Source organism: Anolis sagrei, chromosome X, assembly GCF_037176765.1.
Source record: "Anolis sagrei isolate rAnoSag1 chromosome X, rAnoSag1.mat, whole genome shotgun sequence".
Classification (NCBI taxonomy): Eukaryota; Metazoa; Chordata; class Lepidosauria; order Squamata; family Dactyloidae; genus Anolis; species Anolis sagrei.
Window position 1 is genome coordinate 86,894,637 of NC_090034.1, and position 27,623 is coordinate 86,922,259.

General features: G+C 41.2%; 1 protein-coding gene across 1 annotated transcript; it reads left to right on the forward strand.

The window, feature by feature from the left end:
* The first annotated feature begins 8,067 nt into the window (after positions 1–8,067).
* STX12 (syntaxin 12) lies at positions 8,068–26,779 on the forward strand. Its single transcript, XM_060783982.2, has 9 exons — positions 8,068–8,315; positions 11,266–11,335; positions 12,592–12,691; positions 15,226–15,363; positions 16,130–16,173; positions 19,497–19,602; positions 21,490–21,562; positions 22,693–22,775; positions 24,641–26,779. Exons 1-9 carry the CDS (start codon positions 8,207–8,209, stop codon positions 24,731–24,733), a joined length of 816 nt encoding a protein of 271 aa, XP_060639965.2. The 5' UTR covers positions 8,068–8,206; the 3' UTR covers positions 24,734–26,779.
* The last annotated feature ends 844 nt before the right edge of the window (positions 26,780–27,623 follow it).

Below are 27,623 nucleotides of genomic sequence, written 5' to 3' on the forward strand. Positions count from 1 at the left end.
TGAGGGGCGTCTCGCTCCTATTGTGAAATGGCCAAAAGTCTGCAGAAGGAGATCCCAGCCTGATGGCCTCAATCCTGGAACCACATAGGGATTCCAGGTCTTATTGTCCTCGCCAGAGTTCTGGGATATGAGTTTCTTTTGTTGCCCCTGATTGCGCTTTCAACAGCTGGCCGCTTCCTGGATTTATTTACCCAAGGGGAGGGTGAAGGAGTGATAGGTTTGGGTGTCAGGGCAAGAATAAGGAAAATACATGGGGGAATACAGAAATCCACAGAAATTCATATCACCGGCACAAGGGTTTAACCATTGCATCACCAGGGGCATTTGAGGTGGCAAAAGACTCTTAAGATTTCCTCAGGCCTGCATATTTTATAACCCTGCATTATCATTTTTATAAAACTCACTTGACATAGATTATTATTGTTGATCTAACAACTCTTGTTGTACAGGTGACCTTTCCTATAAATGAGAGCTGCTGTCTACAATTAAAGGTCCTTCCAGACAGGCCCTACATCCCAGGATCTAATCCCATGTTTTCTGTTTATCCCAGATTAAGTGGCAGTGGGGACTCATATAATCCAGTTTAAAGCAGAAAACCTAGGATATAGGGCCTGTCTGGAAGGACCCTCGCTGTTTTCTCCAGCCTGTCAAACTGAATGAGACAGAATCTTGCTGAGAGCATTCTGTTCTGTCTAATTTGATTAGTATTCCTGACACATTCCTGATTCCTGGTATGTAGGTAATGGAGTCCTATACTTTCGTTATGGGTACTAGTGAGCTACTTGTATGCTGAACATATCATACATATAGCAGGATTAGATTCAGAGAAGGCAGGCTCGAGCATGTGGACAAGATCCTTGGAGAGGCGAGGCCTACCACATGCATCCTAGACTCCTGTCCATCCTGGCTGATCAAAGAAGCCAGAGGAGGTTTGGCAGAGTGGGTTAAGGTGGTGGTTAATGCCTCCTTACAAATGGGCAAGATTCCAGCCAGCCTAAAACAGGCTGTTATAAAATCGCTGTTGAAAAAACCATCACTGGACCCCACTCAATTAGTCAACTATCGGACAGTTTCCAATCTTCCCTACTTGGGCAAAGTCATGGAACGTGTGGTGGCTTCGCAACTCCAGGGGTTCTTGGTAGACATCGATTTTCTAGATCCGGCACAGTCTGGCTTTAGGCTGGGACATGGTACTGAGACAACCTTGGCTGCCTTAGTAGATGATCTATGGCAGGAACTAGACAGAGGGAGTGTGTCCCTGTTGGTTCTGTTGGACCTCTCAGCAGCCTTCAATACCATTGACCACAGTATCCTTCTGGGACGCCTCACAGAAATAGGACTTGGGGATAATGCTCTGCTGTGGCTTCAGTCCTTACTGGAGGGTTGGTCTCAGAAAGTGTTACCGGGTGACACTTGTTTGACTCCACAACCATTGTCTTGTGGAGTCCCTCAGGGTTCAGTACTGTCCCCGATGTTATTTAACATCTACATGAAACTGCTGGGGGAGATCATCCAGAGTTTCGGAGTAAGGTGTTATCTGTATGCAGATGACGTCCACATCTGTCACTCCTTCCCACCTGTTACTAAGAAGGCTGTTCAGACTTTGAACCGGTGCTTGGTTGCTGTGTCAGACTGGATGAGGACTAACAAATTGAAATTGAATCCAGACAAGACAGAGGTCTTCCTGGTCAGTTGAAAGGCCAAACAGGGCATAGGGTTACAGCCTGTGTTGGATGGGGTTACACTCCCCCTGAAGATGCAGGTTCGCAGCTTGGGAGTGATCCTGGATTCATCGCTGAGCCTGGAACCCCAGGTTTCGGCAATGGCCAGGGGAGCTTTTGCACAGTTAAAGCTTGTGCACCAACTGTGCCCGTACCTTGGGAAGTCTGATCTGGCTACGGTGGTCCACGCTCTGGTCACATCCTGAATAGATTACTGCAACGCACTCTATGTGGGGTTGCCTTTGAAGACAGTTCGGAAACTGCAGTTAGTCCAACGAGCGGCAGCCAGATTACTAATAGGAGCTACATACAGGGAGCATACCACCTCGCTGCTACGCCAGCTCCACTGGCTGCCTGTCCACTTCCGAGCTCAATTCAAAGTGCTGGTTACTGACCTATAAAGCTCTATATGGTTCTGGCCCAGCTTACTTGTCAGAACGCATCTGCCTCTACGTCCCACCTTGTAACTTAAGATCATCCGGAGAGGCCCTGCTCTCACTTCCACCAACATCACAAATGCGGCTGGTGGGGACGAGAGACAGGGCCTTCTCGGTGGTGGCCCCCCACCTGTGGAACGCGCTTCCGAGCGAGATACGATCAATCCTATCCCTCCTGGCTTTCAGGAAGAAAGTAAAATCATGGCTATGGGACCAGGCTTTCGGTCAGTAGACATAAATTAGCACTTTAGTGGAAATGGACTGGAAAGGCGATTTACATGAGGATACGATTCTATTTGGTCACAAATGTTTTTATATTGTTTAATTAATGGCTTATGTATTTTATGTATTTTAGTGGTTTGTTTAATGGTTATTGTATTAAATGTTCGTGTAACGGCACTGAATTGCTGCCTATGTAAGCCGTCCTGAGTCCCCCTTTTGGGGTAGAGAAGAGACGGGATATAAATACCAGAAATAAATAAATAAATAATGTTGAAGGAAGGAACATCAGTAATTTAAAATATGCAGATTTCACTATCAATCAATCAATCAATCAATCAATGATTTATTACAGTCTATGACCAGCACACTGTAGAATGGGGCCCAGGTGCCCAAGGAAGGAAATCGCAGTTCCCAAGTAGGTCAGATAAAAAAGCAGATTAAAAACATGTTATAAAATAGACAGATTAAAAAAACAAACTAAACTTACAGTTTAAAGTGCAGATATTTAAAAAACAAACTAAACTTACAGTTTAAAGTGCAGATATGAGTCTAAAAGAGGGGGGTGGCTAATAGGAAATATCAAACCACTGGGAGGCTCTAAAGAGGGATAAGAGGGGAGCATTTACAGCATTTCACTATATTACTAGCAGAAAATAGCAAAGACTTGGAACTATTACTGAAGAAAGTGAAAGACGTTAGTGCAAAGGTAGGTTTACAGTGGAACGCAAAAAATAAAACAACCACAGATGATCTACATATCTTTAAAGTAGATTATGAAGATGTTTCAATAGTTCAAGATTTTCCACACCTTGGCTCAGTCATTAATCAGAATGGATAATACGGGGGGGGGGGGGGGGGGGGCAGAAAGCTAGGACTTGGAAGGGCAGCTATGAAAGAACTAGACAAGATCCTTCAGTTTCAAGATACATCACTGAATACTAAACCTAAGATTGCCCATGCCATAGCATTTTCCATTTCTATGTACAGCTGTGAAAGCTAGATAGTGATAAAAGCTAATAGGAAGAAAATCCGCTCCTTTGAAATGTGCTTGAGAATAGTTTTACAGATAGCAGATTGCTCAAAAAAAAAGGCAAATGAATGCGTGCTAATCAAGTCTGAACTCTTCCTAAAAGCCTGGATTACTAAACTGAGAATGTCGGTACTTTGGCCATATAATGAAAAGATATGACTCACTAGAAAAGACGGTAAGATAGTACAAAAAGAAGAAGACCGCATTCCAGCCCGATAGACTCAAGCAAAGAAGCCACAGACTTGAGTTTGCAAGAGCCGAGCAGGGCTGTTGATCATATGACGTATTGTCGAAGACTTTCATGGCCGGAATCACTGGGTTTTTGTGAGTTTTCCAGGCTGTGTGGCCATGTTCCAGAAGCATTCTCTCCTGACGTTTCACCTGCATCTCTGGCAGGCATCCTCAGAGTGTTCTTACCATACATCAAGGGAACCACTGACCACACAGGGAAGCTGATGAAGAAACACAACTTACAAACTAGCTACAGAACCACTAAGAAAATCCAACAAATGCTACATTCAGCAAAGGACAAGAGGAATCCTCTCACCTCTACAGGAGTCTACCTCAGGCAGTAAGAAGCCAGACCCTGAAACTGCTAGTCCATTAAATGCGCTCAAACACAAATCAAGGAACATGAAAGGCACTGCAGACTACTTCAACCAGACAAGTCAGCCATGGCAGAGCACTTGATGAACCAACTTGGACACAGCATATTATTTGAGAACACAGAAATGCTGGACCACTCTAAAAACCACCATGTCAGACTACACAGAGAAGTCACTGAAATCCACAAGCATGTTGACAATTTCAACCGAAAAGAGGAAACCAGGAAAATTAACAAAATCTGGCTACCAGTATTAAAAAACTCTAAAATCAGGATAGTAAATAAAAAAACAACACTCAAAAACAGGGGAATTTCAGACAAGAAACAATCAGGGCCGGCTATTTACCTCCCAACAAAAGAGTCCCCCAGGCAGTAAGAAGCCAGACCTTGAAACTGCTAGACCATTAAGTGCTAATCAAGGTGGTCAATTGCAATATTCACACCTATCTCAAACAGTCAAGAGTTCTTTCTCCCACCCTGGATACATTCCACAGATATATAAACCCAATTTTCCTAGTTTACAGCAGACCTCTCAACCTCTGAGGACGCTTGCCATAGATGCAGATTAATGTCAGGAGAGAATGCTTCTGGAACATGGCCATGGAGCCCGGAAAACTCATAACAACCCAGTCATATGACAACTTGTGGGTCTTTCATTTATATGGTTACATAAGTTGAAATCAACTTAGATTAGAAAGACGTTCCTGGTCAGTCAGTCAGAAGAACTATACAGGCAGTCTCCAAGTTACAAGCAAGATAGAGTCTGTAGGTTTGTTCTTAAGTTGAATTTGAATGTAAGTTAGAAAAGGTACATTTTTAAAGTGCTACTCCAGCCAAAAATCTATATTTTCTTTTTGCTCTGAATAGCATAGGGAAGGGTTAACACTCCTGTGGTGTTTTGCTATCTGTGCCCCAGTTTAGAAGATTTCACCTCACTTTCGGTCCCTGTGATAATTGGAATTTGAAAAAAAAAAAGAGCCTATTGTGGAAATAAGGATTGGCGATAAAGCTTCAGTGGAGGCACATCCCCCCCCCCCCCCCCCCATAACTTTAGGAATGAATGTCCCTTCCTAGGGGCAGATTTCTCTCACTTCCTGTTATCTCACCCGAGTTCTTCACTATGAGTTGCTTGTAAGTCAGAAGAATGCAACTCAAGGACTGCCTATAGAATACTATACTATAGGCGATCACTCATGGTCTAGTCTTCCAACAGTAGAGCCTTGGCAAAGAGTCCATAAGTGACTTTGAAGACCTATTCTAGATCCACAGCTTAACAAAACACCTGCAAGTGCTAGAGATGTATACTGCTGGACTGACTTGTTGGCAAGAATCAAGGCAGCTACCTGCATATTTCAAATTTTTATGCATTGATGAAAGCCTGAACTTTAGAATGCAATCAGTTCACTGCTGAAGTGATAGTAGTGTACATATTAGAACAAGCCCTAGTTATTTTTAGAGATGATTTTATTTCTCACATGTAGGTAGTAGCTTTCTTAAGCCAATGCATACTCTTGGAACCTGCTTCTGCTGTTCTGAAACTAGCAAGCACATGAAAATAAACACAAGAAAGGAAGTACACTTAACCCTTTTCAGATGTGCACAAACTTTCAGAGGCTGCTGCTGCCCTCTGCTGCTTGATTCCTTTCGAAATGAAATTCTCCAACTGCAATGCTAAATAGGCAGCATGATGTAGTGCAGGGGTCCTCAAACTTTTTAAACAGAGGGCCAGGTCACAGTCCCTCAAACTGTTGGAGGGCCAGATTATAATTTGGGGGAAAAAACATGAATGGATTCCTATGCACAATGCACATATCTTATGTGTAGTGCAAAAAACACTTTAAAACAATTAAATAATTAAAATGAAGAACAATTTTATCAAATATAAACTTACTAGTATTTCAATGGGAAGTGTGGGCCCATTGAAATACTAGTTGTTGTTGTTGTTGTGTGCTTTCAAGTCATTTCAGACTTAGGTTGACCATGAGCGAGGGCTGGGTAAATGACCTTGGAGGACCGTATTCGGCTCTCGGGCCCTAGTTTGAGGACCCCTGGTGTAGTGGTATGATCACTAGAGTATAACTCTGAAAATCAAGGTTCAAATCTCCACTCAAGGCCCTTCCAGACAGATCCTATATCCCAGGAACTGATACCAGGTTTTATGTTTAATCCTGATTATCTGCCAGTGTGGACTCATATAATCCAGTTTAAAGCAGAAAACCTGGGATCAGATCCTAGGATATAGGGTCTGCCTGGATGGGCCTGCTCGGTAACTTCGGGAAAGTTGCACCCCCTCAGCATCAGAAGAAGTACTTAAGTAAAATTAAGTAAACAAAATTTCTATTCCACCCTATCTCCCTATGGGGACTCAGGGTGTCTCACAACATAAAAGGAAAACATTTAATGTTGTACAATACAAAAATAGACTTAAACAATTCAAAATAAACAAAACAGAGAATTTGACAGTAAATCACATGTAAACGATAACAATAAATTACCCGCAACCAGAGAAACGTTGACCTCCACTGATGATGGACCTGGACCAGCATTGAAGCAATGGTCCTCCACCATCAACTCCGCTGGACCGGCCATGTTGTCCGGATGCCTGACCACTGTCTCCCAAAGCAGTTGCTCTACTCTGAACTCAAGAACGGAAAATGGAATGTTGGTGGGCAGGAAAAAAGATTTAAAGATGGGCTCAAAGCCAACCACAAAAACCTGGCATAGATACTGAGAACTGGGAAGCCCTGGCCCTTGAGTGCTCCAGCTGGAGGTCAGCTGTGACCAGCAGTGCTGCAGAATTTGAAGAGGCACAAATGGAGGGCGAAGGAGAGAAATGTGCCAAGAGGAAGGCACGTCAAGCCAACCCCGACTGGGACCGCCTTCCACCTGGAAACCAATGCCCTCACTGCGGGAGATGATGCAGATCAAGAATAGGGCTCCACAGTCACCTACGGACCCACCCTGGATGATTATCCTACTTGGACAACGAGGGATCGCTTAAGTAAGTAAGTACTTATGGAGTTTCTCGGGGTTAACCAGGCATGATAGAATCATAGAGCTGGAAGAGACCTCATGGGCCATCCAGTCCAACCCCCTGCCAAGAAGCAGGAAAATCGCATTCAAAGCACCCCTGACAGATGGCCATCCAGCCTCTGTTTAAAAGCTTCCAAAGAAGGAGCCTCTACCACACTCCGAGGCAGAGAGTTCCACTGCTGAACGGCTCTCACAGTCATTAAGTTTATTTATTTATTTACGACATTTATATGCCGTCCTTCTCACTTCCTCATGTTCAGATGTCTCCTCTCTGCCTTCTCTTCTTCAGGCTAAACATGCCCAGCTCCTTAAGCCGCTCCTCATAGGGCTTGTTCTCCAGACCCTTGATCATTTTAGTCGCCCTCTTCCTCTGGACAAATTCCAGCTTGTCAACATCTCCCTTCAAGTTTGGTGCCCAGAATTGGACACAATATTCCAGGTGTGGTCTAACCAGGCAGAATAGAGCATGGGGAGCATGACTTCCTTAGATCTAGACACTAGGCTCCTCTTGATACAGGCCAAAATCCCATTGGCTTTTTTGCCACTACATGACATTGTTGGCTCATGTTTAACTTGTTGTCCACGAGGACTCCAAGATCTTTTTCACACGTCCTGCTCCCAATCCAGGCCTCATCGTCCCCCATTCTGTATCTTTACATTTCGTTTTTCTGCCTAAGTCAGGAAGTTCTTCCTAACGTTCAGATGGAATCTCTTTTTTTGTAGTGGGTCTCCTTTCTTGATGTGAGTTGTAGTTCACCTATAATCTTATGCATTTGGCACAATTAAAAACTGACTTTTTCAAATAATCCAGCCAACGCCCAAACTAGTATATTTAAAAAAAAAACATGACCAGGCTCTAAAATCAGAAATGACTCCAGGCCGCAACACTGCGTTGCTATGGCAACCAGGAAGCGCTCCCGCGTCAGGCACCCGGCGCGACGCATGCGCACATGTCTCCTCCTCCACTGCCCGTCACGCCCTCAGCCTAAGCCCTGCGACTTAAGCGGTCACTTCCGGGTTTATTTTGTGCGCCTGCGCGGAGAGGGGAAGAGCCAGGCCTTCGTTCTGCGCGTGCGTCGCGGTCAAGGTGGTGGCTGCCCGGCTTGGCTCTTCTTCTTCGATTTCGGCGCTTCTGGTTTCGTGAGCTCCCGCTTCAACCATGTCTTACGGGCCGTTGGAGACTTACAGGCCCGGGGGCTTTCCGCCCCGGGATTTCAACGCTATCATCCAGATCTGCAGCACCAATGTCCAGCGCCTGGCACAGAGCAGTGAGTCTATGGGACTAAGATGCAGCTTATATTTAAATGCCTAAACACTATACAAGGCATGGGCCAACTTGGGCCTTCCGGGTGTTTTGGACTTCAACTCCCACCATTCCTCACAGCCTCAGGCCCTTTCCTTTCCCCCCTCAGCCGCTTAAGCGGCTGAGGGGGGAAAGGAAAGGGCCTGAGGCTGTGAGGAATGGTGGGAGTTGAAGTCCAAAACACCTGGAAGGCCCAAGTTGGCCCATGCCTGCACTATACCACGTAGCTACACTGATGGTTTCCTCTCATCACCAAAAAGTTCCTACTACAGGCTCCCTTCTGTTCCCAGACCAATCCTTGGATGGTTCAAAAAGTTAGTTTCAGCTGCTCTTGCAAGGTGCCTAGTGAGTGAGCAAATGAGCTTCGGCTATTCATGCAAGATGCTTAGTAGTAATAATAATAATAGTTTTAGTTTTATTTCTTGTTTGCCTCTTCTCACAAGCTCAAGGGGGGGGGGGGTTACAGCTTTACTAAAATGTAAACACATATTATTAATCTGTATAAATAAAAATGTAACCACCATGTCAGACTACACAGAGAAGCCGTTGAAATCCACAAGCATGTGGACAATTTCAACAGAAAGGAGGAAACCATGAAAAATGAACAAAATCTGGCTACCAATATTAAAAAAAACTCTAAAATTACAACAGCAAAACAACAGAGAGTAAACAATCAGGCACATATTAACACCTCTCAACAGGGGATTTTCCCAGGCTCAGCCAGGCCTTCAAATGCTAATGAAGGTGATCAGTTGAAACATTCACACCTAGCTCCAGCAGGGAAGAGCTCCTTGCCCCACCCCAGCCATTCCACAGATATGTAAACCCATTGTCCTAATTCCAACAGACCTCACTACCTCTGAGGATGCTTACCATAGATGCAGGCGAAACATCAGGAGAAATGCCTCTAGAACATGGCCCTATAGCTCGAAAAAAACCTACAAGAACCTATTCACACCTAGCTCCAGCAGACAAGAGTCCTTTGTCCCAACCTGGTCATTCCACAGATATATAAACCCATTTTCCTAGTTCCAACAGACCTCACTACCTCTGAGGATGCTTGCCACAGATGCAGGCAAAACATCAGGAGAGAATGCCTCTAGACCATGGCCATATAGCCCGGAAAAACCTACAACAACCGAATATAATGTTCGTTTGTGGGATTGACATAACTCAAAAACCACTGGACGAATTGACACCAAATGTGGATACAAGACACCTCTCAGGTCAACGAGTGACCATCACTCATAAAAACACCGAAAAGCACAATGGGAGAGACTAAAGGCCAAAAAAACCCACATTAGAACGCATGCGCAAAACCACATATATACACATATACACAAATATATACACACACAAAACACATATACACATTCTGGGCCCAACACAACGCGTGGCAGGGGGCGGCTAGTTAAATCAACAAATTAACAACACAAAGTCAATATAAAGTGAAAACAAACATATTAAATTGACACCAAACCATCATCCATCAATAAAACAATAATTATGTTGTTTAAAACCCATTAAAACATCTCAGTCACTGGTCTGGTTAAATAAAGATAATAAAATCCAGTTAAAAGTTGTTTCCATTAAATCAACCGCTGGATGTTATTATATTTAATGGTGCTCCATGCAGTCATGCTGGCCACATTACTTTGGAGGTGTCTACGGACAATGCCAGCTCTTTGGCTTAAAAATGGAGATGAGCACCAACCTCCAGAGTCGGACACAACTAGACTTAATGTCAAGGGGAAACCTTTGTCATTTTATTGCCATAAGCCTGTTTATAAAGCCAGGCTTTCAATTCCTTCTGGAACATCAAAGCATAGAAGCTTGCCTGATCTCCCTGAGGAGGGTGTTCCAGAGCTAGTGGGCTACTACCGAGAAGGCCCTCTCCTTCATCCCCACCAACTGCGCTTGTGATGGAGGTGGGACTATGAGAAGACCCCCCTCCCCCAAAGCAAATCTTAAAGTCTGAACAGAGATGTGGTTGCATAAATAGTCAGGACCCAAACCGTATAGGGCTTTATAGGTAATAATCTGCAATTTGAATTGGGCCCAGAAACATATAGGCAGCCAATGGAGCTGCTTATCCAAGTCCTCAGTCTAGCTTGGAGGTCTGTTGTAGACCTCAGCAACACTCATTTAGTTTCTTTTCCACTTTATTTTTCCCCAGATACACTCAACCTGGCTTCCAAGATTTGATAAACTCCTGCCTATGCAAATACTCTCCTAGATAACTCCGCTTAAAGCCCTTCTCGTCAAATGTGCGAGGCTCCTAGCAAAAAACATTTCTACCAACCTCTGGGAGGTGGAAGTCATCCTTTGCCAGAAGTCCAACTTTATTAAACCTCAGACCAGGAAGTCAATTTGTTTCTATTGGCACTATCTGCAAATACAGTTATTCGCTTCTGTTATCCTTCTCTCCCTTCCTGGGTCACAGCCTTGAACTGGGAGAACAGATGAAATTATGACCTCAAGATCCTTCGTTTTCCTACCCATAGCCTCATAATCCTATGTGATCTACCCAAGGCTCGGCCTTGCATTGCCATTGGTTCCCACAGGCACCAAAATGATCTGTTGGATTGACAGGCTTTGTCAGCCTGTGTTTTGTAATCATTATCTTTACAATAGCAAGAGAGGTTTTTTTAATTCTCTGAATTTGACTATATTTCATTCATTGAAAGACAACTTTGTGTTGCATCAAATAATTCAACACATTGGGAAGTGTGTTGGCTAGTAAAATTGCATTTTGAAATACTTTGCACATTACCGAAATTGAAGCCAATGCAATCTATTCAGATAAGCATAGTTTCTATCAGAATATGAGTTGAGACATATTTTCTTAGCAGCACCTGCTTCATGGATAACATGCATGGCAAAATTATAACAGATCATTACTTTTGCTTCTATAGCATCACAGATAAAGAACTTGATAAACCAGCTGGGAACCAAACAGGACTCCAGCAAACTGCAGGAAAACCTGTAAGTATCATCATTCTACACAATCCTTAACCTTGACATTATAGTGTCAAAGCAGAATATTGAGTGAGATGTTGAAATTCTTAGCACTAATGTCTGGGGTTGATGGAACAAATTATTAGAGTTAATGGAGAAGTATTTATTTATTTAAAACAGTTATACCCCGTCCTTCTCGACCTCTGGAACAGTTTTCAAACAGGCAACAATTCAATGCCAAACATAATATAAAACACATAAATACATGCATATACAATTAAAATAATTATAAATATATATTAAAATCACCAGAATTTAAATCGTCACCCAAATCAGTCCAAGTACGATCCAATAAAATCTTGTCTTCCCCAATAAACAAACTGTTCTGTGAATGCTTGATCCCGTAACCAGGATTTAAGTTTCTTCCGGAAGGTCTGGAGGGAGGGGGCAGATCTAACCTCATTGGGGAGGGAGTTTCACAGCTGAGAGGCCACCACGAAGAAGGCCCTGTCTCTCGTCCCCACCAAATGCGACTGCAATGGTGGTGGGACCGAGAGCAGGGCCTCCCTGGAGAATATTAAGGTCCTAGATGTAAAGGTTCAAGTAAAAAAAACTTGTCTTAAATTGAGGACATGCCCAATGTTCACTCTTCTTTTCAGTTTATTTATTATACTGAAAGGGTGTGTTTTTCCTGGAGTGTCCAGATTGAAAGTTGGGATGTATTTTGCAGAGAGTTGTGATGATGACTCAAGCCACTGTCTTTTCTGTGACTGCTACTCCCTTTTCTGGATTCATGGATCACTAAGAGAAATTGGCTCATGTGGACAATCTTTCTCCTTCTATTCCTAGAAAGAGTTACTGCCAGTTTTAGATCCCGTAAACTAGCTTTCTTGTGCGAATTGCTTCTCCCCCACAGAGAGCTAAAGTGAGAGGACTTTCACTTACAGCCACACCCCCAAAGTCAGGCATAAGGTCTTAATGTTATGAAATTTCTCAGCCAAGTGTAATGGCTTCTGGATAACAGTTGGGCAAAGGTAAAGCGGCCTCTCTTTTATAGCCTGATATAAAAAGGCTTTCAATTTAGGAGTGCTTGTTGACCTCTGTAACTCTGTAGCATGTGAAATGTTAACATTTTAGGACACACAACAGGGATTGTATGGCCATCACAACTCACTGCATAAGGAAACTAAACAAAAAAATATGAGTAACATTCTTCCAGTTCTGACATAATGTTACAATTTGAAGAATCTAGAAACCAAAGCTAAACAATGCATTTTTCACAGGCAACAGTTGCAGCACACAGCAAACCAACTCGCCAAAGAGACCAATGAATACCTGAAGGAATTGGGTTCCTTACCACTCCCCTTATCTACATCAGAACAGGTTTGTGAAGTCTTTCTGTAGTTTTGATGGATTGAAAGAAAACTATTGTTTCTAATGGTACTTGTTGTGCTTTTAGATATTTGAGAGTACAGGCATTATGTTTGATGGGTTTATTTATTTTGTATCAAAGCATTGCATAAGTAAGTATAAAACTGATAAAAATAGGAGTACAAGCAGCAAAATATTTTTTTACCATAAATGGAAAACAATGACCGGATTGTCTGTAACTTTAAACAATTCTTCCTCTGTACGTGAGGCAGGACATTGTGGACAAGCATACAGATGCAGAGTTGTTTGTTCTGCTCCACAGTCACCCAAGGTGGAGGATTGTTTTAGGTAGTGCCATTTTTTCAGGTTGTCTTTTGATCTTCCCACTCCACTTCTGAGTCTGTTCAGGGACTTCCAAGTTGCACATTCTTGGTTTGGTTTTAAACATGTTTGGTGAGTGTTAGAGGCCACTTTCAGGCCACCCTCAGGCACACAATCAGGAAAAAATGGGGAAGAGAGAGCTTTTTTTTTCTAGGGAAGGGTGCTCTGCGCATCTCCAGAGGCACCTTGACTGATGCTGCTCCTTCTCCCCCTGCTTTTCCTTTCAGCCTTTCTCCTCCTCTGTTATTCCCCTTATTGCTCAGTGTTTGTTTTGCTTCCTATTAAGTTGAGTATGTATGTATGTATGTATATATCTATACATGTAAAATCTTAATTTATATATTGCTTTTTTTCTTCCCAATTAAAATACAGAGCAGCTCACAGCATTAAAAATACAATTTAAAATCCACAAGATATTAGAATAGAATTAAATTAAACCATTTATTAAAATCCAATTAAAACACTTAAAAACCTTTAAACTGTTAAGGTGATCAAATACTCTGGCTTGCTCTTAAGAATTTTCTTCTTCACACACACACACACACACACACACACTGCTAATAGTGATACCAAACAAGCTGTCAGAATTTAAAACACAATTAAAAACCTAATTCTCTGGCAGCCAATTTTTAATTCTGAATTTAAACTTGCATTTTATAACGACAAATGATTTTAATGTGTTTTAAAATTATGCCTGCCTTTTAATGTGTTTGGTGCAAGGTTTTTTATTTGTTGTATGCTTTTATTTGTGTAATTTATTGTATATATTTTATGTTCATATGTTTTTGAATTTGTTGTACCCTGCCTCGAGCCATCAGGAGAGGCAGGTAATAAATAAAATTATTATTATTTGATACACATCACACATCAGACACTTCCCAAGTGCCTAGGACTATGTGATGTATCAGCGAATAATGCATGCAGATTCAAGCAGGGTGGCATTTTGCAGCTGACAGATGGTAATTTTGTCAGTGCCAACTGTTTTTAAGTGCAGGCCAAGGTCTTTAGGCACTGCACCCAGTGTGTCAGTCACCACTGGGACCACCTTGACTGGCTTGTGCCAAAGTCTTTGCAGTTCAATCTTTATATACTCATATCTTGTAAGCTTTCCAGTTGCTTCTCTTCAATTCTGCTGTCGCCTGGGATTGCAACATCGATGAGTCCATGCTTTGTTTTTTAACACGATCATGAGATCAGGAATATTGTGATCCAAAACTCTATCAGTCTGAATAATAATAATTGTTGTTGTTGTGATTTTATCTATGTTGTACCTTACCCCAAACCTTGCAGGGAGGATGGTAACAAATAACAACAACACAGCCCAACAAAAAAATTATTGGTGTTTTGGTTTTCAGGCCTGTTCCTTGAATTATTTGAGGCACTGAATCTGAAAACTGTTTTGGATAGACTGCATCAGCTCTAGTTTCTTAGATATGGTTATCATAGTTTTGTATGGCCTAACAGAGGGTAACCGGTTGATGGCATATGCTCTGAATCTCAAAAACTAGAGCTGGTAGGGGAAAGCTGGTGCTATTTTTGGAATCAGAGTCAAATATACCCAGAAACAGAGTTTAGATTTGAGGCACTGTAGAGTTGGAAGAGATCCCCAGAACCATCCAGTTCAATCCAATTCTCCCCAGCAAGAAAAGCCAGGCTCGATCTATGCTGCCATATAATCAAAATAATCAAATTTTCAATCCAGGTTATCTGCTTTGAACTGGATTATATGAGTCTACACTGCCATATAATCCAGTTCAAAGCAAATAATCTGGATTTTATATGGCAGTGTAGATGGGCTTCAGTCAAAGTTAAAGAATCCCTGGTCTATGTGAAATAAGCAATCAATCATATATTTTAAAATATATAAATGCAATGATTTGTCCCCCAAAATTTTGTATTTACAATTTATGTATGTGTCTGCATCTATTATAAGTGGTTGGTTTAAACTTTGGTTTGCCAGTGAAACTGAATTACTATGTATCAAAATGATACAGGTCTAAAAAGTGTCACCAACATTAAACATTTGGTAAGCATTGCTCTAGAGTTACAGTAACAGATGTAAGATGGTTGGGCTAGAAATAAGGGAAGAAGAAATGTATGAAGTTGTTGAGTTTTCTTTGGTATTGTTGGTACAATAAATGACAAGACAATTCTCTGTTTTGTAGCGCCAGCAGAAGCTTCAAAAGGAGCGCTTAATGAATGACTTTTCTGCAGCCTTAAATAACTTCCAAGCAGTGCAGAGAAGAGTGTCAGAAAAAGAGAAGGAAACTGTCGCCCGGGCAAGAGCTGGTTCCCGACTCAGTGTAAGTTGTTGGCCAATCCATTACTAAATGCAATGTCTGGCTTTGATGCTTTGTTGAAATATAGCTACTTTTTATGAAATTTCTTTTGCATAGTCTCTTATTGATCTGGCCATATTTGGTTCTAGTTTTAGCCAGATTCCATCACTGATCCTCCATGCTGCCTGTTTGTGAAGGCTGAAGTGATTCTCTCCACTTTTCAGCAGGCATGATACTGAAATAGGGATTCAGTATGACGTGGTTCAAAAATCTATCTGGATTCCAGTTTGGAGGTGGTGGATTTGAAGTGGCTTGCCCTACAATATTTTTGGAACATGACCATCCCTCCTTCATTCATTTCCTTTTTTGACCCTGTCAAAATTCAAGAGCCATTCCACCATTAGTATTGATATTGTACAAGTTGGCTGAATGATGTAAGAGAAACAGGTTTTGTGTTCAAACCTCAGTTGACTATACATATGATCAGGAGGAAACTTTTTTACTACTACCACTATGACTACTGGTACTAATCCATATGAGCAGTGACTTTGTTTATTGACTTTGGAAACCTGGTCAAAAAGACAGCCTTGTGAGTTATTTTCTCTTGGACATGAGATATTGCAAAATCTTCTGGTGTGTGTGTGTGTGTGTTTAATGTTATGTCTATTGAAATCAGCAGGAAGTTCAGGCTAGTGTTGTACTAAATGTTCTTATGGTTACATCACATTCTCCCAACTTGTTGTAATACAAATCCTGCCTTGCCTGACTTAGAACCAATTTGTTTTTACAGGCAGATGAGAAGAGCAGGGAAGAACAGTTGATGTCATTTGACAGGTAATATCTGTTGCTTTGAGAAAGTCCTTACCTCTGTCCCTTCAAATACAAAAATATTCATGTTTCAACTTATTTATTTATCACATTTATATCCCACCCGTCACACCCCGAAGGGGACTCAGGGTGGCTCACAACAAAGGCACACTTTAATGCCATGAATATATATAAAAATTAAAATAATATATACTTTAAAGTCACATAATTAAAACATATAACTTAAAGCAATTACTTAAAATCACAGAGTCCAAAAGCATATTCCAGGAGCCATTCCAATTGTCATTTGCATTGTTCATTATTGCACATTGTTGCACTGGGAATCATTGTGCAAATGCTTGGTCCCATAACCATGTCTTCATTTTCTTCCTAAAGGTCAGGAGGGAGGGAACTGATCTAATGTTGCTGGGGAGGGACTTCCATAGCTGAGGGGCCACCACCAATAAGGCCCTGTCTCTCATCCCCACCAGTTGCAACTGCAAGAGGGGTGGGATCGAGAGCAGGGCCTCCCCCAACTATTTTAACCTTCAAGATGGTTCACAGGGAGAGATATGTTCAGACAGGTAAACTTAGTTACCCTAATAATTTAGGGCTTTAGAGGCTAAAGCTAGCACTTTGAATTGTGCTTGGTAGAAGACTGGCAGCCAGTGGAGCTGGTGCAACAAGGGAGTTGTATGCTCCCTGTACTCCACTCCAGATAGAAACCTGACTGCTGCCCGCTGGACTCCTTGAAGCTTCCAGTAAACCTTAAAAGCAGCCCCACATAGAGCATGTTGCAGTAGTCTATTCGAGATGTGACAAGATCATGGACTACCGTGGCCAAATCTTCCTTTCTTAAGAAGGAAGACATGCACAGCATATAACTCAGGCATGGGCAAACTTGGGCCCTCCAGGTGTTTTGGACATCAACTTGCGCAGTTCCTAGCCTCAGGCCCTTTCCTTTTCTCCCTCAGCTGCTTAAGCGACTGAGGGGGAAAAGGAAGGAGCCTGAGGCCAGGAATTGTGGGAATTGAAGTCCAAAACACTTGGAGGGCCCAAGTTTGCTCATGCCTGGTATACTCATTCTTGTTGCAAATACTTTTCAAACTTTTGATTTTTAGCAAGAATGGTTGGATTCTGAAGTTGCAACTAAGTCATTATACAGGGTTAGTCAAAATGCATAGGCCAATAAGCCATTCAATTGAATGGCTTATTGGCCTATGCATTTTGACTAACCCTGTATATGTGATTGGGATGTACCCTGGGCTCTTTGTACCAGTAGATCCCTCACTTGCATCCGAGTTTGCAAAAGTTCATCTTGGCAAGATATAGTATCCTTAAACCACGGCATCTATCCAAATTAGAATTGGGTATCCAAGTTAAATCATGGATGAAGTTCTGGATTGAAAGTAAAAGATGGTGTGTCCACTGAAAATAAACCAAAATATCTGGAGGACATCAGGTTGTGAAAAGCTGGCTGGGCACAAGTTTAGCCACCTTGGAGAGTACCTGTCAGTATATTTTAAAATGTGCTGCTTCTCCTCTAAGATTGATACAGGTGTTTTGAGATAAACAGGTCTCTTATTACTGCAACATGCTCTACGTGGGGTTGCCTTTGAAGACTGTTCGGAAACTTCAATTAGTCCAACGGGCGGCGGCTAGATTACTCACTGGAGCATCATACAGGGAGCATACCACCCCCCTGCTATTTATTTTATTTATTTATTTACTTTACTTGTATACCGCAGTTTCTCAGCCCAACAGGCAACTCAACGCGGTTTACAACAAGGATAAGAATCAATCAACGATATACAATTTAAAACCATAAAAGCATAATATACAATATTGACACAACAATAGACAACACAATGCATCTCATAACTAGAGTCGTGATCCAATCCGTCGTCCAAATTTCCATTCCTGTAATCATCACATTCATTGCACTGTTTAACCGAATGCCCGTTCAAACATCCAAGTTTTTAATCTTCTTCGGAACACCATTAGCGAGGGGGCTGATCTTACCTCCATAGGAAGGGCATTCCACAGCCGAGGGGGCCACCACAGAAAAGGCCCTGTCTCTCGTCCCCGCCAGCCGCACCTGTGAAGCAGGTGGGATAGAGAGCAGGGCCTCCCCAAAAGATCTTAGGGTCCTGGCGGGCTGATAGGCAGAGATACATTCGGATAGGTAACTTGGGCCAGAACCGTTTAGGGCTTTATAGGCCAACGCCAGCACTTTGAATTGAGCCCGGTAGCAAATCGGCAGCCAGTGGAGCTGGTGCAGCAGAGGAGTTGTATGCTATGTCAGCTCCACTGGCTGCCGATCCAGTTCCGAGCACAATTCAAAGTGCTGGTTTTGACCTACAAAACCCTTTACGGCTCCGGCCCAGCGTACCTGTCCGAACGTATCTCCTTCTACGTCCCACCTCGGAGTTTAAGATCTGCTGAGGGGGCCCCTCCTCTCTGCCCCACCTTTATCACAAGCGAGACTGGTGTGGACGAGGGACAGGGCCTTCTCGGTGGTGGCCCCTCGCCTGTGGAATGCGCTCCCTGGGGAAATTAGGACATCAACATCCCTCCTCTCCTTCAGAAGGAAGCTAAAAACCTGGATGTGGGACCAGGCCTTCAGGTAAGCTGGTAAATGGACAAAGACAACCAATATGACCAGAGTAGGAAAGGACAATGACGATGCTAGATGGTTTACGGACTTGGATTTGGTGAACATTGACCACAAGATGTTTTTATTGCTGCTAGTATACTGTTTGATTGTTTTAATTAGTTATAACTGTGACATTATATGGTAAATTTGTGTATTGTATATTGTATTGTATTTTGTGAATTGTTAGGCATCGAATTATGCCTTTTGTAAGCCACCCTGAATCCCCCCTAGGGGGTTGAGAAGGGCAGGGTAGAAGCACCCCAAATAAAATAAATAAGTAAATAAATAATTTCAAATATACCACATCCCGCATGCCAACACCACTTCAGTATAGTTAAAAGCATTCACAGCTGCTTCTAGATTATCATGGTATACCTTAAAGAGATTCTATGCTTCTGAGATGTGCTTGTGAACACATTTACATTCTAAGAAATGGATCACAGTAAATGCAAACGATATTGGACAGTATTCTTTTACAATCAAAAGGTCCTACATTCAATTGAACAAAAAATAATTTAACCTTCACTGACTGGATGCCCAACAGCCTGCATAGCATCTAGCCAGCATGGCCAACAATCATGGTGAGTGGAAGACTATGCGAGCTGAAATCACAGATAGTTGAAGGACACTCAATTTAGGAAGACTGCAGCTGCAGTAATAGAGGTGTAAATTGTTATTTCTCATTCTTCCTCAGCAATGAAGAATGGAACCAGATGCAGTCTCAAGAAGAATATGAGGCAATAACAGAACAAGACCTTGAACTAATTAAAGAGAGAGAAACTGCCATTAGAAAAATAGAGGTAAGTGGCGTAGGGTTTTACATTATTTTGTTGAAAGAAGTCCTAAGATAGATATTCTGGAGAGCTGATGTCCTTTGAAGTTGCCCCCACTATTTTTTTATTCCACTTGCACTGTCTTCTCTGTCTTATTAGCTGCTTTCTTCAGGATCATCAGAAATGAGCAAAAATAGTGTGCTCATGTTATTTTTGGCATTGTTAGACTGCTTGATGCTTAGATGTCTTTTCAGCATTGTTCATAACTCACTATTTTTGAACTAGGAGGGATCAGGCACCAGTGAGCTGAGAAATGCTATAAATTATTCCACGTGTTAGGTCTACATGTACTCCAGGTTCAGGAGCTTCCAAGTGCATGGTGATCCCCTTGCATTTGCTGAAAACGTGGAGGATATAGTTCTCTCCGTTTGTAAAGCAAAGTGTATGGAAGGGAAAGCAATCAATTGGAATATGATGAAAATAGGTTAGATCAGGGGTCCTCAAACCATGGCCCGGGGGCCGAATACAGCCCTCCAAGGTCATTTACCTGGCCCTCGCTCTGGGTCAACCTAAGTCTGAAACGAATTGAAAGCAAACAACAACAACAACAACAGCAATCCTATCTCATCAGCCAAAAGCAGGCCCACACTTCCCAATGAAATACTAATAAGTTTATATTTGTTAAAATTGTTCTTCATTTTAATTATTATATTGTTCTAAAGGGTTTTTTGCACTACAAATAAGATATGTGCAGTGTGCATAGGAATTCATTCATGTTTTTTTCAAATTATAATCCGGCCCTCCAACAGTTTGAGGGACTATGACCTGGCCCTCTGTTTAAAAAGTTTGTGGACCCCTGGGTTAGATGGACAGATCTGTTGGCTCAGTCAAATTCCTGTGGTTTGGAATGGAATGGAAGAAAAGGACAAAATGTCACCTGCGTTTTGAACTTTATAAACATTTTGAAGCCTATTTAAGAGGACAGAATCATAGAGTTGGAAGAGACTACAAGGGCCATCCAGTCCAACCCAGGATATTCTTTGTGTGAATTTTTGTTATTGCTGGAGTTGGGTAAGGAAGAGTTAACTGAAACAAGAGGTCTTCCTTTCCTTCCACTTACCCAAATCAAATCTTATTTGCATCAAACCAATGTCCTTTAAATTTTATATGAACTTAATGCAGTTCAACACATCTACATCAATCACTTAATGCAGAAGAGGTGTGGATCTGCGCCATGGTGTCCATGGTGCCATATGGAGCCTTTGACAACAAACTGATAGTTGTTCTGAGGTTCACAGCAGACTGGAGCTTTCTCGGCATTGGAAGAATGTCTCTCAATTATTAGCAGTTCAGTAGAACTGCAGAATTTGGTCAGTGGCTTAATGGAAATTTTGTACGAATGCAACTAAATGAAACAAAGAGGAGGCAGTTATAATACCATCTTTGAGGTTCGGAAACATAAACCTATAGAGTTGGAAGGGCAATCTAATCCAATTCTTACCTAGCCTTTTCTGATGAATCTTCTAATAATCATTTTCCGCTATTTTTAATGGCATTATAGCAGTTTGCATGGCGTTCTTTACAATGTTTCTGCAATCCTAATGATTAAATAAATATTGTAATTTATTTATTCCTGATTAAGTAACTTTATTAAGTGCCTGTTCATCATATTTTAATTGATTGTTACTGGTCATAAAGTTGCAAAAAAGTGGCTTTTTAGGAGCTCAAATAGCTGTAGGAGGAAAATGAGTGGAAAAGACTTGTCATACATGCACCACTCTTGTCTGTTGATTCTTTAGAGTTGAGGCACATTCGAGAATTACTCATTTTCTTAGTTTTCATTTCATTATATTTCTATAAATATATGGGCAATGCAGAAAAAAATACAATAAATCTTTTCAATGTTCCTGTCAGGCAGATATCCTGGATGTGAATCAGATATTTAAAGATTTGGCTATGATGATCCATGATCAGGGAGACATGATTGGTAAGTGTATACCAGCATTTGCTTCATGTTGGCTGGGGCACTTCATCTGCTTTTTTATGTTTTAATGTTTTTGGTTGTCCAGATGACTTGCCAAGTTTCATTTGAATTTGGGGGGGGGGGGGGGGGGTCTGCAGTAAATAGTGCAATATAGTTTGAGCTGGGAATGAGCAAGACTTTAACTGATCTCAAGGCTGCTCTATAGCACACAAGATAAACACCATCTTCCTCCAGAACCTCTTACAGAGCATGTGTAGACAGCACAATAGAAAGAAGAACCGATAAGCTACAAATGGTCTCTAGAAAATTCACAATGTTTTTGTTTACTTTTGCAAGGTTTTTTTGTGTTTTGTTTTCACGTGATTTCTAAAGCACCAGAGCAGTCACTAAGAAGGCTGTGTGCCTTGTTCCTATCACATGTTCCTCTGAAGGTGATGGGACAGAGAGAAATCCATCCCTAGAAGATGTCAAAAGCATAAGCTGGGTCATATGCAGAAATAAGGCCAATAAGATAACCTCAGGTTGGAAACAAACCAGAAGCCAGTGAAGCAGTTGAAAGAAAGGAGTGGCATTCTCCCAGTAGCCATCCCCAGTTAATAATCAGGCATAGTTGTTCTCCATCATTTCTAATAACAGGCCACTAGTTATCATTTTGGGGGGGGGGGGGGGGGCTGGTGGCACAGCAGATTAAACTGCCGAGCTACCGAACTTGCTAAATGAAAGGTTGATGGTTCGAATCCGGGGAGCAGGGTGAGCTCCCACTATTAGGCCCAGCTTCTGCCAACCTAGCAGTTTGAAAACATACAAATGAGGTGCTTCATGCAGTCATGCTGGCCACAAGACCTTGGAGGTGTCTACAGACTATGCCAGCTCTTCAGCTTAGAAATAGAGATGAGCACCATCCCCTAGAGTCAGACACAACTAGACTTAACATCAGGGGAAATCTTTACTAGTTATCGTGGGTGAGATAAAAGATATTCTTTAATCCTATCTGGGTATCTCTGTTATTTTTTTATTTTTTTTGCAATGGTTTTATAGTGTGACACAGAGTTTATCATAGGAGTGGTATATAGTCTACTCTGTAATAAAGTCATACATCTGTATTTTGTTATTGTTTCTCTTCTTTTGTACAGATAGCATAGAAGCAAATGTAGAAAATGCAGAAGTCCACGTGGAAAATGCCAATGATCAGTTACAGAGAGCTGCTTATTATCAGGTAACACGTCTGCAACCATGTATTTATTGTCACTTAGCAATGAAACAAGAAACCATAAGTCTTACATGAGAGTTGAATCAGTTACCCTTGCTGACTTTCTGTAGACAAAATAGTTTACCCTCTTGTCATACATATTCAATCTAAAGGAAAGAGGTATAACATATATATTTCTCCTTGTTGTTTCAATCTCTAGTGGACACTTTTAGACTCAAACTTATGAAAAATAGTTTTTTTCTCTATGAAGAGTAGATGTTTCCTTGGTATCAAAATAATAACAGTGCCAGCATGGTAAAGTGGTTTGAGCCATGGAAATCCACTGGGCAACCTTGTGCAATTCACACTCTTAGCCTCAGAGAAGGCAAAAGCATCCCTCCTCAGAACAAATCTTGGCAAGAAAATCCTGTGATGGGTTCACCTCAGGGTCAGTGTAAGTCAGAAACACACACACAAAAGAGCAATGCATCCCAAGAGCACGATCATTATGTAATTTAAGAGTGTTACTACTAGGAAAGCCCTGCAAGCTTCCTCCCTTACTTCATTAAGCTAGAGAGTTATAAAAAATGAGGCATCAATATAGCGTGGAAGCTGTCCTTAGAAGAAATGAGTAAAAGGGAGCTACACTTTGCATACAGATTCACCTTTATCTCTTAAGTAGGCACCAATCGCAAAACAAATCCTATAAATGCTTTGCATTCGTGGCATAAGCATTTATTGAGAAATGCCAGTGTTTCCTTAAAACAGTGGTTCTCAACCTTCCTAATGCCACAACCCCTTAATACAGTTCCTTATGTTGTGGTGGCCCCCAACCATAAAATTATTTTTGTTGCTACTTTATAACTCTAATTTTGCTACTGTTATGAATCTTAATGTAAATATCTGATATGCAGGATGTATTTTCATTCACTGGACAAAATTTGGCCCTAATACCAGATGCGCCCAAATTTGAATACTGATGGGGTTGTGGGGGGTGATTTTGTCATTTGGGAGTTGTTGTTGCTGGGATTTATAGTTCACCTACAATCAAGGAGCATTCTGATCTCCACCAACGATGGAATTGAACCAATCTTGGCACACAGAACTCCCATGACCAGCAGAAAATACTGGAAGGGTTTGTTGGGCATTGACCTTGAGTTTTGGAGTTTTAGTTATAGTTCACGTACATGCAGAGAGCATGGTAGACTCTCTAACAATGATGGATCTGGACCAAACTTGGCACGAATCCTCAATATGCCCAAATGTGAACACTGGTGGGTTTTGGGGAAAGTAGATCTTGACTTTGGGAGTTGTAGTTGCTAGGATTTATAGTTCACCTACAATCAAAGAGTATTCTGAACTCCACCAATGATAGTATTGGGCCAAACTTCCCACACAGAACCCCCATGACCAACAGAAAATACTGTTTTCTGATGGTCTTTGGCAACCCCTTAGACACCCCCCTCACAACCCCCCCCAGGGGTCCCAACAATAAACGCTGTCTTGAGATGACATGTTCTTTATGTCTGCATTACATTGCGTGTTACTAAGTCACAGCTTCATCCTCGTGTGGACTCTTGGAACTGAGTTTGTCCTGTCCTTCCTAATACTACCTTGTGCTTTATTGTAGTTGTTGAGGCAATGAAAGAATGGAAAAGTATTTGTATTGCGACTTGTATCTGAGTTCATAACATTCCAATGTGCTTGAGGCTTTTAGTAGTGAAAATGTTAACAGTTTTGGAAGTTCAGTTACATTTTAACAGCAGTTCATTGTTCAAGGTGTAAGTAGGTAGTTTCTATTACTGTTACGATTTTAAAAGTAATTTTCCAATTGTTTCTTTTGCCATATTCTTAGTATAGATTTTTTTTCTGTTTTTGTTTCCCCTTAATAGAAAAAATCTCGTAAGAAGATCTGCATCCTGATTAGTGGTCTGGCTGTGGTTGTTCTAATCTTGGGATTACTGATCTGGTACACAGCAAAATGAAATGTTTTACATGAAATTGAATTTGTTATTGTTGCTTTTTCCCCACCAGAGAAAAATGGGTAGACGGGCCTGTGGAATAAGTTGATTATGATGAGATGGAACAGAAATCTGGTTTTCCTCTAGTAGTTGTACTATATAGAAGCTAACATGAAGATAGGTAGTTTGTGGACTTAGTAAACCACAAAGGCAGTATTTATCAGCTAATGTAAGGTTATTTTATGTAACTGAACTTATCTTGTGAGGTATTTTTTTTGTTTAATATATTGCCATTTTGAATGTAAACGCGTTAACAAGTGTGATAATCTATATGATTTAATGACATATGCACTACAGATGTAACATTTTTAATATGTACTTCCTTTTTACAAATGAATTGCATAGGAATAACTTTCATGAAGGGCAAAATCTCACCAACTCTTGTACAAATCTCTTGTGATCCAAAGTGCTGCTTAGGTCTGTGCTCATTGGCAGTGGGCATCTATGTTTCTTTTAAAACAATTCCTGGGCTACACCATAATAATAGTGCAGGGAATGTGTGATATTCCATGTTACACTGCAATATCAGTTCCAGCAAAAACAGCCAATGCCAGTAGTTTATGACAATTGCAATTCAAAAATATCTCAAGGAGGGATGTTTCCCATCCCTCATGCACTGCTTCTGAAACTTCAGATGTTTTATAAGGCAGCACAGTGGGCTCAGAGAAAAGTCTAACCTCTCATGGCATACAGAAGTAAATACGTTTTCTATATTGCAGGATTTTTTTAACTTGTCAAAAAAACTTAAGCACCTCCATTTAAAAATGGCAAACGTAGTGAAAAATGTTGGGGTCATCTGGGTTTGAAAAATGTTCTTAGTAATATCTAGTTCACCTAGCAGACAGCTTAGTGTCGTCTAACAGGCCTTCTCCTAGTTGCATTTTTGTGGTGATAGTAAATCATTTAATAGTGTCCAAACTTCTTGTTGCCCAATGAGGTTGTAATTGTTGGTGAGCTGCTCTTCTTCCCAGCTGTGGACCGGTAGCACATGTATTGAACACTACCATTTATAAAATTGCACAGGGTATGAAATAGGTGATAACCAAGGTAGCATAGAAAAGAGTCAGCCATTTCATTGAAAATGAAGGCATATATTTGTGTCCTTCTGATAGAAGGTTTCTGGTCTTTGTAGTAGAGCTGTCTGAGAATTATCACTTTTCTCACTATCGTTTGCGAGAAATGGCTTTCAAATATAGTCGGAAACCACAGGAATGTGCTACAACATTGTTTGGGCTTGTACTCACTCCATTTCTTCATTTCTCACATATGAAAGGTGAAAATGGCTTATTTTAGTGTAGAAGCTATAATCAATTTCTTGATTTATTGTCGAAGGCTTTCATAGCCGGAATCACTGGGTTGTTGTGAGTTTTCCGGGCTGTATGTCCATTTTCCAGGAGCATTCTCTTCTGACGTTTCACCTGCATCTATGGCACACATCCTCAAAGGTTGTGAGGTCTCATAACCTCTGAGGATACCTGCCATAGATGCAGGAGAAACGTTAGGAGAGAATGCTTCTTGAACATGGCCACATGGCCCGGAAAACTCACAACAACCCAATTTCTTGATTATTTCTCCTATTTTGATATAACCGAAACCTCCATTCCTTAACAATAAAAGGAAGGTTTAAGTTTTTTTCTTTGTGTATGAAGGGTTCAGTGAAGTGAGCTTATAAACCCATGCACATTCTCAGATGGAAACCTGGTTTCCTGATGTATCTACTTTGAAAATTTGTTCAGATTTAAAATTAGAGTATCCGGAAAAGCTCATACCATGATCCCACTCCTCAGACATAACTTATTGAAAAAGTTTTAATTGAAAGGTTCTTATACAGAAAAATAGCTACATCTTTCCACTGACACACATCTTTTTTTAAAAAAATTATGAATTTAAAAAATATTAAACTGTGAAAGTTGGTGTTGGAAAGGAATGATGCCCTCAGTTGCACATCTTTCTTTGCACTATTTCTCTATCATTCCATCTTCTTAACAACAATAAACGTTTAAAAAAGTATTTGACATTGTCTTTTCTTTGGGTTCACCATAGATCAAAGTTTTAAAAACTCTTTAACTGCCTGGGAAAATTGCTGTCTTCATGTATTTTTTAATGTGTATCAGGAACAACTTGAGAAACTGCAAGTCGCTTCTGGTGTGAGAATTGGCCCTCTGTAAGGACATTGCCCAGGGGATGCCTGGACATTTTGATGTTTTACCATCCTTGTGGGAAGCTTCTCTCATGTCCCAGCATGGAGAACTGGAGCTGACAGAGGGGGCTCAACCTAATCTCCCCGGATTCGAATCACTGACCTATCAGTCAGCAGTCCTGCCAGCACAAGGGTTTAATAATAATAATAATCATCATCATCATCATCTTTATTTATATTCCACTTTTCTCCCTCACGGAACCCAAAGCAGCTTACAACACATTAAAATAAAGTAAACAACAATCCATATACTTTGGCAGGGTTGTATACTCTCACCCAACCTATTCAACTTCTATGCAGAACACATCATGCAATTTGTGGGGCTTGATGAATACACAGCTAAGGTTAAAATTGCTGTGTTTTGATATTTTAGATTGCACTGTTAGCACTGAATCCTTGCTGTTAGCCGGTCTGAGTCCCTCTATGGAGGTAAAGAAGATCGGGATATAAAAATTTTAAATAAATAAATAAACAAATCACTCCAGCTTAGTTTCCTTCATTAAATGACTGTGCCACCAGGGGCTTGCCTTCATGTATGATAATGTTCAAATATCATCATCATCATTGGCTATTACTTACTTACTTAGGCGATCCCTCGTTGGCCAAGTAGGATAGTCTTCCAGGATCAGTATTCTACATCTTCTCCCGCAGTGA

Excerpts from the sequence above, each read along its gene's own strand:
- STX12 (XM_060783982.2), top strand. The coding sequence starts at position 8,207 with ATGTCTTACGGGCCGTTGGAGACTTACAGGCCCGGGGGCTTTCCGCCC. Across the intron at positions 12,692-15,225 it reads CCTTATCTACATCAGAACAG|CGCCAGCAGAAGCTTCAAAA; the intron begins GTTTGTGAAGTC and ends TCTGTTTTGTAG. Across the intron at positions 16,174-19,496 it reads CAGTTGATGTCATTTGACAG|CAATGAAGAATGGAACCAGA; the intron begins GTAATATCTGTT and ends ATTCTTCCTCAG.